Source organism: Antrostomus carolinensis, unplaced genomic scaffold, assembly GCF_000700745.2.
Source record: "Antrostomus carolinensis isolate BGI_N321 unplaced genomic scaffold, ASM70074v2 scaffold42063, whole genome shotgun sequence".
NCBI lineage: Eukaryota > Metazoa > Chordata > Aves > Caprimulgiformes > Caprimulgidae > Antrostomus > Antrostomus carolinensis.
Genome location: NW_010305242.1, coordinates 2,890 through 13,971, shown reverse-complemented (window position 1 = coordinate 13,971; position 11,082 = coordinate 2,890). Strand labels below are relative to the sequence as shown.

The 11,082-nt window shown below is 51.4% G+C and overlaps 1 protein-coding gene across 1 annotated transcript in view; it reads right to left on the bottom strand.

Annotated features, from left to right (window-relative positions):
* Positions 1 to 656: 656 nt before the first annotated feature.
* Positions 657 to 11,082, bottom strand: part of LOC104522437 (cyclic AMP-dependent transcription factor ATF-7) — a gene marked incomplete at both ends in the record, with an annotated part of 12,835 nt that continues 2,409 nt past the window's right edge. The window contains 7 exons of the mRNA XM_010164726.2: positions 657 to 725; positions 978 to 1,124; positions 2,089 to 2,202; positions 3,431 to 3,530; positions 6,271 to 6,428; positions 7,071 to 7,205; positions 9,861 to 9,979. Of these exons, the coding sequence (XP_010163028.2) occupies positions 657 to 725; positions 978 to 1,124; positions 2,089 to 2,202; positions 3,431 to 3,530; positions 6,271 to 6,428; positions 7,071 to 7,205; positions 9,861 to 9,979 (842 nt within the window). The remainder of the gene's footprint in view (positions 726 to 977; positions 1,125 to 2,088; positions 2,203 to 3,430; positions 3,531 to 6,270; positions 6,429 to 7,070; positions 7,206 to 9,860; positions 9,980 to 11,082) is intronic.

Sequence of the window (11,082 nt, the reverse complement as noted above, 5' to 3'; positions counted from 1 at the left end):
AGGAGGTGCTCCAGGCGCCGGAGCAGAGATTCCCCTGCAGCCTGTGGTGAAGACCATGGTGAGGCAGATGTCCCCCTGCAACCCATGGAGATCCATGGTGGAGCAGATGACCACCTGTAGCCCATGGAGGACCCCACACCAGAGCAGGTGGAGGCCTGAAGGAGGCTGTGACCCCGTGGGAAGCCCACACTGGAGCAAGTTCCTGTCAGGACCATCAGCTGATGGAGGGCAACTTCCAGGGGCAGGGTTGGGAGCGCTGGATCCCGCTCTGACTCACGTAACCGCGCGCGGCCGAAGCGTCGCCTCCACCTGGGTTCAGTAACTCACGCTCACGGAGCACAAATTACACTTTTCGAGTGAGCAATTTGCATGAAAAATTAATTCAGGTGAAATTTTTTCCCTGAATGTCTTTGTAAACAAACTCTCAGAGGCACCGGCACAAAAAGATCTGCGGAAGGTTGAGCGTTTCCCGGTTTTATTTCGAGAGAACAAAGGGAAAGTCAGCGAGGGCAGAAGGTCCTGCAGCCAAAACCTCACCAGCGTCCCTGCGAGGGCTCTGTCATCCCACCTTCACCATCGGGGAGGGCAGTTCCACCTCGGCACTCGCTGTCAGGCAGCATATGGATATTAAACTTTTGGAAGCCCATCTAACTGACAGAGCAGGTGGCGATGGTGATGGAAGGCTGGCATTCGGTGAGCTGGCAGGAGTTGGTGCAGTTGATTGCCTAAGAGGGGAGCGTTTAACCCCAGTAATTGAGCAGGGAAAAGAGCAAAATATTCTTTCAAAACTCCAGACCTTGTCAAGTAAATGAACGTGTTGCTGAAGTTTTCTGCCTGGTGGTGTTTTTGAGAGAGCAAGAGTGCTGAAACAGCACCAAAAAAACCCAAGGTTTTTAACTCATTCTGCAAACCAGAAAGCCAAAAGGTTTTTCTCTTTTTTCCCCCCCGAGGACCAGAAACCCCCTCCACCTCCAGACCTGTGGTTGAGCTGGGGAAGGAGCATCAGGGTGCTGGACAAGTATCTGACTCTGCTCTGGACGTGCGGTCACCATTGTGCTGGCTGAGCCCACCATCAGGTTGCTGCCGTTCAGTGAGGAAGATGCTGTCAAGCTGGCCTTCAGCCTCTGTGAAAGGAGAAAAAAGGACGTCAGTGGAGCTGTTCTCCATGCTGGTAAGGCTTCAACCAGCTTCTCTGTCATCCAAGGAGCCAAGCCATGAGGGGAACAGGCTCTTCAAGGACCGCGGCTGATTCAAATCCAACCAAAAGCCATCACCATCTGGTCCACCCAAAGACAGGCAGCGGCTTCTAACTCAGGTCCAAGTGGACAGGTGTCCCCACCCCAAAATCACTACTGGGACTGGCACTGACCCGCTCCCCAGCTGGTGGGAGGCTCTGCGGAAAGACCAGGGGCTGAACAGGCTGCAGAGCCCAACTGTCCTCCAGCACCCACAGAGGGTCCTTCTGGGATGGACAAGGACCTACACGTGATCAAGACCGTCAAGACAACGTACCAGCAATGGTGCAAGGAGAGGGTTTGCAAACGTGTCCACCTCATCTCAGACAAAAGAACAAGGGGTTTTGCTGTTCTTTGTTCACAAACTTTGGTTTGTTTCCCATCTCCGCACCTATTCTGAGCCACGAAGAGCCAGGAGAGAGGGAAATTCTTTCATAAACTTTTAGTTAAAGAGGTCTACATGAAAACCACGACCAGGATCCTTGGATTACAGTACAACATCTCTTCTCTTGGCTCTGCCTTCCTCAAATCCACCTCCAACCCATCTGTTATCTTGGAACTAGAAGCACCAGCTTTACAAAACAGTCTGGTTTAGGATGAGGCTGAGGTTTGTCTCAACAATAGCGTGTGCCTGCTCTGCCTGCCAGAGCCGCAGCGCTGATGAGTCCAATATTCCTGGTGGCATTTGCAACACCTGCTCTCGGCGCGGGGAAGCGCAGAGCAGGATTTATGGAGAAGCAGAAGGCAGCAGAGAAAAAGCCTCAAGAAAAAGTCTCTTCTGGAAGAGTTAGTGAAGACTTAGGGACAACAGCGTGGATGTGACCCCCGCGCCGGCGGGTATTTGGACACTTACCATTTTGGCTTCAGAGTGCACTGGAAGTCCTGATGGTGAGATGGACCCGCTGCTGTTGATGGGCGGCCCAGGAATACCGGGAATGTTCGGCACCATGGACATCGGCCGAGCCAGCTACGGGGGAGGAAGCAACACACGGGTTTTGGAAGCTGAGGTGCTTTCACAAGCGTGCTCTGCGAAGCGGCTCGGTAATAATTCCCCAACACAAGCACATTTATAAACCCTGACAAACGTTCAGCGTTTAACCGCCGCCATCCATTACGCCTGCTGTCACTGAAGGCCAGCAGCCACAACTTTGGTGGCCACGGTGGCTGTTTTGGAGTCACCCAGCCATACTACCCTAGTGCTGAGGACAGGAAGGAGGGGCAGCCTCTCTCCTTCCCTTCCCTTCCCTCCCAGAGGGCTTTTCCCCACCAGTATGGGAGAGCAGATGGAGAGGGAAGGTATGAGATGCCCTCAGGTTCTCTGCCCAGCTCTATCGCAAAGCTGCCACAACACCCACGGGTAAGTCCTCTCCTAAACATGGAGAGATTTCTCCCTCATCAAAGAGGGGAAAAAACACAGAATTTGTGTTTCCTTTTCTAAGCTGCTCAGGTAGCCTATCGCAAAGCACTGCAAACACACGGCACGGTTCAAACCAGCAGCAAGGTGTGAGGATGTTTCCATGCCCACAAGCTATGCCGACCTGCCTGCGTGTCTGCCTACCCTGACATCAACATTCCCGTTACCTGAGGCAGAAGGATTTGGTTGTTACTCACTCAAAACCCAAAAGACATGCCTAGCAGGACAGACAGGATTTGCAAGGGCTTCCTGATGGGGAGCTGAAGCGCTCGGTAGATGCACAAACCACCCCCTGGGTCAATCTGCTCGTTGAGTTCTGCACCACGGAAAATCCTCCGCGTGCAAAGAGCCCAACCTGCAAGGCTGACGTTCAGACAGCTCTTTAGCACGTTGGCGAGGTGAGGGTGGCTTTCCTGGCCTGCAAAGACCAACATGTTCTCTGCAAGCTCGAATGGTTTCAATTGAGGCACGTCGTTCCAAATGGAAGCAGCTAATCAGGGATCCTACAGTTCCCAGCCCCGGATCAATGGCGTGAGCCATCTGTCCAGGCAAGGCTTTGTTTTTCTCCAGACTCACTGCCCTCTAGTGCAATCGACACGTTATTACTACCTATTGGGGGGTGGCCCTGCTCCTCCTCCTCCTCCTCCTCCTCCTCATCCAGTCTGATCTCACACAGAGGGGGAGATATATTTTAATTTTTAGAAAATGGGTATATTTGGCAGAGGAAAAAACCAGCGTCCCCTCCTGTGTCGTGCAGAGCTGTGTGGGAAGCTTCTCTTACCGATATAACAGAAGGCATCTGCACGGGAGGGCCTGGCAGGACGGGCATGGTCTGTCCGTTCGCAAGCTGCACGACGAGTGGAAGGGAACCTGTGGGAGACCTGGAGAATCACAGAGTCATTAAGGTTGGAAAAGACCTCTAAGATCCAACCGGTCCAACCATCAACTCATCACCACTATGCCCATCAAACCACATCCCTGAGTGCTACATCTACACGTTTCTTGAATGCTTCCAGGGTTGGTGACTCCACCGCTTCCCTGGGCAGCCTGTTCCAGTTCAAGTTCTCATGGATAATTTCAAGTTCATGCTGTCCCAGCAGCAAAACGAGCTCGAGGGCAGAAGCACAAATTAATTCAATTAATTCTAGTCAGTGGATTTAGGGTCCTTTTCCCATTTCTGGGAAATGAGTTCTGAATGAGTGGGTGCAAAGCCCAGCTGAGCACGTGTTAAGGTCACTCAGCCTCTGGCACACTCACTACATGGTAGCCAGCATGTGCCAACACCACGCCGAGGTAGCCCAGGCTACTGCTCCTCGCTGGGGGCTGGCAGTGACGCTGATGGCCAGTGTTATGATGGTCAACTCCTGGGCAAACGTCCAGCCAAAACACCACAGCCCCAAGATATGGTGTCCATTTGAACAGCCAGAAAAGAACATCCAAGGGTTGCTGCTACTCCTCAATGGGGAGGTTGAATGTGTCCTCCCGGGCAGGTGGGGGAACTGGGCAGCTGCTTTTGCCTGTAACTTCTTGGCCTGTGAGCCACGACTGCCAAGCTCCTACGAGAGGGTTTGCAAGGATTTAGCTTTCCATTAACAAACACTTCTGACACTGACTCCAGCAAAAACCTCCTAAATATGGAGTTTGATGCAGGGCTGGCTTGTGTCTGCCCAGACAAGGGCTTGTGTCTGCCCAGACAAGGGCTCTGGGAGACAGGAACGGCCCTGCTCGCTGCAAGCTGGGGGAGGAGGCGATCGCACCGGAGCCTAATTGTGACAAATTAAAAACACCAAAAGCTTTTCCCATCGCAGATCACTTTGCAGCGAAAGGCAGCAGTTCACACACTCCTGCCTCCATTTCAGAGTGTCACAAACCTCACCATGCTCTGGCTCTGACCCTCCAGACTCAGCCTTTCTAGGAGAGCTGAGGAAAAGCCGGAGCTGATCCACTCCAGCCGATGGGAGAGGAAGGAAATCGTCCCTGCCAGCAAGGGCTGATCTCCTGCTCCTCCTCAGCTCACAACAGCGCAGCAGGGAACCGAATGGAGGCAGAGACGAGCCAGGAAGAGAAGAGCAGAGCTGCTGGGAGCCTGACTTTAGGGGAGGGAGAGAAAATATTCGTTGCCGCCTCCTTTGCCGAGCCCAGGGTAGGGGATGGAGGAGGCTGGGCTGCCTGGGATCCTTGGAGGAAGCTGTGCTGGCATGGAGTAATGGCAGAGTGGAGAGAAGAAGGGGACGTGGGTCAGAGGGGGGAGTTCATCGCGCCAATAACTCAGGCTGGAATTTTTAAAGCTGCCTTGGGAACGCGAACGCTCGGCTCTCATTCATTTCTATTGGGCAACCCAAATCCTCCAAGGCTGCTTTGAAAATCCCAGCCTAACACGCTGAGTTACAGAGAGGTCACAGCCTCCCCTCCATCTCTGTCACGACAACAACCCCACCGCGTCCACAGCGGCCCTAACGCAGGGACCCTCGTTAAAGCTGCAGCCCGACCTAAGAGTGTGTCCAACTCTCTATGTCCTAGGAGGGATCTACCTCCGTGGGCTGCAAAGGGCAAATAAAATCATATTAAAGTCTAGTTTACTCCAGCTCTGATGTTTTCGTGCCTCCAAGCGCGAGCGGACTCAGTTCCAAACAGCCCTTGCGAGTCTCTGCCCGTGCTGGGTTACAGAAGGAATATAATGCCCTTTCAAAACCCCAGGACAATCACTTAACCCCTTAATGCCTTAAGACAGGATTTAAAACTTTCCGTCAGGAAGTCTGGATTGATGGTGCCAGAGGGTCAAAGTAAAAACACAACACAAAAATATGAAGTGACAGCTGAAAAAAAAATGGCTTGGTTAATGTAAGGAGCCAGCCTCAAACAAGGGTAATTAGAAAGAGGCCAGGACCACAGCAAAAAAGCAGCATCCTGACACCAAAGAATAGATATAGGGCTAAATATATGTCTCCTGAGGGCTCATTGTAATGTGTTTCCTGCATCCTTCAGGCTCCTTCCTTTTATGTGCAGGGCTGGAGCTACCTACCAGCGTGGCAGACTCATAAGCGCCGCAGCCAGCGCTCTGGAGCCTGCGATCCAGAAGCAAAACGGAGCAGGTCATTAGATCTGCTGAAACAAACAGCTCCCGAGGCAGAAGCTGACCATGAAGGAGACCAGCAGGTTGCAGAAGAGGTTACACTTCAGAGGCAACAGCTGTCTGAGAAAATCCCCAAAGCCATTAAAGATCCAGACGATTTTCCTACCGCCGCTTTAGCCCGGTGCTTTCCACCGCATCAAGCTGCAAAAGCAACTTGGGGAGTCCCCAGTCAGGCCACGCTCCCACCGTCGGCAGCGAGTGTCATGTCAACAGTGTTTGGGGACTGGGTTTAATTTCTCCCCGCGGTGAGTTTCGCCTCGTTTCGTTAAACTACGACAATTAGTTCCCGCTTTCTGCACTTACACCCCATTCTGCTTTTGTAGACAGTACTGCAACGAGGTCTTTATGCCCAAGCAGCCGCAGCGGGAATTGTGGCACCTCAGTTGTTCTGACAATCAAGGAACTTATTTAGTTACCTAATTACTGCCCAGGAAGCTTGACGGTACGGGAGAAAAACCTCAGCGCACGTGTTCCTCCTCCGTACTTACCCAAGCTGCCTGTTGGAAGGGGGAGCCTGGGTAATGACAGAGGTTGGGGAAGGCAGAGTAGGGTGGAGAGGGTCGTAACCCAAGTGTAGCGGCAGCGAGCCGGGACGTACGATGGTTGGAGTAGGCGTAGAAATGATAACAGGCTTGGAGGTGATCTCCTAAAGAGGATCAACAGACAAAAGGAGACATGTTTTTAATTGTTAGGTTAATAATCACCCGGTTGGCTTTTCCTTCCGATGGCTTAAAAGCAATTTATGGAAAATTAAGGCACTTTCATCACAGAAACTGAGGCACGGAGGGGAATGACTCAACCAAAGCCACCCTGACTTGATGTCACTGCAGTGAACGGGGCACAGAAATTCAGACTCCTGCTACCTGCAGCAGCCTCTGGCAGATCATCTCCCTGTCTGAATTACCGGTCCAGCCCCAGCCAGTGTCTCCAGAGCGGGAAGTTCCTCAGATGGAGACTGTGTCACCTGGACTAGTCTGCTCTGAATCACCAGCCAGCCCCACCAGGACACAGGGAGCTGGTCTTGGAGAAGATGTGTGACACGTGTGGCACTTTTGCTCTGCCAGAAAAGCCTTCCCAGGGTGACGAGCCAGGCTTTCTGCACTAGTCAAATCCACGTGGAGACTTGAGGGCAGCAGATGTGTATTTTACCAAATAAGTTTTTATTTCTATCTCAAACGAGAGGAACCAAGCCCAAATCAAGCCTTGGCACCCAAGTGGAGAAAAATCTTGTTCTCATCAAAGGAGAGACTAACATCTCCACAGGGCACAGGTAGGGGGACAGACCTACCTTCTCCTTGTTCTGTGGTGACCGCGGGTTAGAGGCAGGGCTGTCCGGCGGCGACGAATCCACCTCCACCGGTTCTTCCTCCTTTATCTTGATGTCTGGGGTGGAGGGCAGAGACATGTCCAGGGCTCCGGCATTCTACAGGAAAACCAGTCATGGATTGAAAGGACAATTAGCTCATATTGTTTGTGAAACATTCAGCTGCTCCCAGAGGAGGAAGAGCTACAGCTCTGAGCTCTTGCCAAATTATTATTATTTATTTGTACTGAAGTAGCATCTGGGAGCCCGAGGCGGAGAGCGATGCCGCGCCGGCCCCGTCCAAACAGAGTCAGAGGCCCAGGAAAGCCAGTTTCTGCCCCAGATGGCACCATTTTGTGGTTTCTCAGTAAAACACACACAATTCTTTCCATGAGTTAGGGCTTTTGGGTTTTTGGTTTTTTTTTTCATAAAAAGGCTCTGCTAAGGAGAACAGGTAACAAAGCCAAATGCCTGCGAGTTACAGAAGGCACTTTCATTCGCAGAAGAGCTGTAAAGCATTGTATAAATCAGCCTGAATTATTTTATTACCCGATTATCAAAAGCAAACAAAGAGCCATGCAAGTTATTAAATATCTATGAGCGCCCCATTAAAATAAAACCCAACCATATGCCTGAACCTGGCAACTTGCCACCACCCTGGGTTCCAGCAGTGCCACGTGCCCCCTTTTAACCAGTTAACAACTTGCTGGGGACAAGGAAAAGGACAGGGTGACAACAAGGTAGGAGGGGAACTAAGCTGAGAGGCCACCTCTCCCCTTCCCAGACCTGGAAGAAGAGAAGACTTGGGAGAAGATGGCGTTTGGGAACAGCGGAGGAGCCAGACTGTGACTGCAGGATGCTGCATTCGATTGGGCTCCAATAGACCTTGCAAATCACTCGGTTCCTCCCTCCGTCCCGGGCAGGAGAAACTCTCCCTAAATCAGTCCTGACGGCTGTTTGTCCAACCTGCTCTCCCCTCCCTCCACCATCAATCCCGGCGTTTTCCTTCGCTCGCCCCACTGCTGACAGTTTGTCCTGTCATCTAACCTGAACCTCCTCCTTTTGCTGCATTTTAAGTCCTCTCAAGGGAGGGGAAAATTGCGGCAAGAGGGTAAATCCGGGCACCTGGGGATCCTGCTCCGGCTCTGCGCTGATTTACCAGAGGAGGGGGGGGCTTTGCTTGCGGTAGGTGCAGTAACCATTTACCTGCCCTCTTAAGCAGAAACGTTTCGTTGGGAATCACAAAGGGAGAAGGGATTAACATGCAGGAAAGTTTCAAACCACTTAAAATGCCTCCAGGGAAGTCCCTGCTGTGTCTATGTTTTTAATTAACATGCTGGTGTGGAGACCACCCTTGGAACTGGAGGACAAAACACAACAGCAGCGACTGGGCTCGATGAGATGCGGCCAAATGTTGAAAGCATCTCAGAAATGCAGCAGGCAGCTCTGGCCAGGCTTGGTGAGTGACAAGCCATCTGGGCCAGGGACCTCGCCTGTGCAGAGATTTCTTTTTCTTTTTTAGGAGGGATTATGCTTTTCCTAACGCCTGAAATCACCCCAAGCTTCGCTCCACCTCATTCGCCCGGTTGCTGGTGGAAATATTTAGACTGCAGTCATCCTAAAGCCAAAAAAAAAAAAGGAAACCATCGAAGAGCCCAAGGATTTTAGCTGCAGCTATGAGGTAGTGCAGCCCAGGAGATGGGTGGTCTTGTGTAGAAAATGACTGGCTAGACTGTGGGCTGCTCAACCATCTCGATGTGAAACCACAAACGAAAATCTACCTTTTCCCAGCGCTTGCTCAGGCTCTGGGCTGCAGAGAACAAAAGGCAGAGAATTCCGAGCATAAAATGCTACCAGAGCCTGCAGCATACCAATGAGAGAGATCAATTTATGCTTTAAAGAGCCCTGTTATTAGGAGAGCGGGTGAAAGACAGTTTTCAGTTTTAATTCTGAATTCCTCCGTTCCCCATCTCGGTGAAGATTTACGCGGCTGTGCTCCCGCAGTTTATTTCCGAGCAGCGCCGCTGACTACGAGCGTATGTGCGTCCATATATCAATTTAGTAAATGTATGTGCCAGCCTAAGAGCCCAATACGCATCTGCTGCTCCTCAGATCCTGCAAAGGAGGGGGAAAATATCCTTAATTAGCTGCTATCTGACGAGATCCCCTCGTCCTTCAGACCCTTGTGCTTCGGAGGTTGGCAGGGGCAGCCTGAATCGATAGCGCTCGCGTACGAGGGAGCTCTTTGTTAGACCAGCCCCGCTCCTCCACGGAGCCCCTCTCCTCATCTGTACGCACGGTGACACCGTTCAGCTGCTGAAGGCACACGGCTGAGCTCAGTCCCTTCCCCGATTGCACCTTAAAGGCACCATCCTTAAAGATCCTGATCCCTAAGGAGGCTCTGAGTGAATTTTTGCTCAGATCCTGAGCACTTTAAACAGAGTCCTGCTCTTTTCCTGCATCTCCTTCCCAAGGTGCGAGGTATTTTGGGTACTCCCTTTTTTTCTTTTCTTTTTTCTTTTTTTTTTGAAATGAAAAGCTAAAGGAATAATAAACCATTAAAATCTGCTCTCACCAGGCCCTGCATTGCAGGATACCCAGCCAAAGTCACCCCAGTTAAAAAAATAAAGTCCCGTGTAAGCCAGCATATTAAATTGGAGACCACCCTTGGTTACCCTCCGTGTGCCTTTCAGCAGAACAGCACCAGCCCCTCCTCCAGCCCCCACGACACGCGCCCGGCTCCGTTTTACGGCACCGGTGGCCTTTGCCTCTTGCCTTTTTCTCATCATCCTCCGCAGCTTTCTTGAACTCGTGCTCAAAGGAACTGGCCAGTTCATTGAAGAGTCCCACTTCTTCGCAGTTCTTCAAGAACCTAGTTGGGGTCGGAGTCTGATCTGTTGGGATTGTAACACCAAGCATCAGTTAAAAATTGGTTAAAAAAAACTCATTTTAACCACTTTACTCCTATCCAGGGACCTCTAGTAAACCTGGCCCCTGTTTTGAGGAACTCTGGATGCTTTTCTGCTAAGGTGTGTGTCGTGTTTGCAAAGCAAGTGACGATTCAGAAAGGGGAAAATAATTTCTTGTTGATTTTTTTCCTCTGGTAAACGTTGTTTAAAGAAAGAGTCATTGCAGAGAGAGGCGTGCAGTGATTTCTGTGAAATCCCTGCCTGTGGGTCACGTCCTGTCCCTCCCACCCCAGGGTTTTGCCTGTCCTCAGCAGAATTACTGCTGCAAGGAAGGAAAATAGTGGGGTTTGATCTCCCTGAAACAGCAGATCTTAAAAATATGGAGCGATGAGAGGGGAAATGGCTGATCAGAGCAGCTCCATCACTGCTGTGGAACAGAGCTGGGCAGAGGCACTTCCCTCCCTGTGCCGGCTCCGTACGTTAACGCGCATCCTAGGACAGACGGCTAACGTGGGAGTGCTAATAATCACCACCAGTGTCCAAAGCAACCCCCCTGGGGCCCGTTTTCTACCATATGAACACGTTGAGTCATGATCTCTCTGGCCATCGCCCAGGCTATAAAGCAGAAGACAGAAATCTCTGCGCTCCCAGCGAGCCTCGTTTTTCTGTGTGACGTTAGGTCAGGAGTCCAGGTACCAGCGGGAGCCCGGCACGAGCACGTTACACCAAAAAAAACCCAGCTGGCAGAAAACTACGTGGATTTTTTTAAGCGCAGAGGGGATCCCTGGGATAGTTTAGTTTGACCTCCTGCATAAAACATGGGCTGCCGGGCAGGGATGCTCCCCCTTCCAGCGCAGGAGCTGTGCTCGAGTTGAAGTGTCTATGGGAAACATCCCATTTGATTTCAAACTGGACAGTGGTGGAGTCCCCCACAACCTCTGGGAAGTGACTCAAGAGCTTCCTTCCCCTTCCTGACGCAGATTCTGCTTTATTTCCATGACTTCAAATCCTACTTATTGGTTTTGTTCATAAAGCAAAGGTCTCCTCTGAGCACACTTCGGTTCCCCCCAACTCTCTCTTCATTAAAC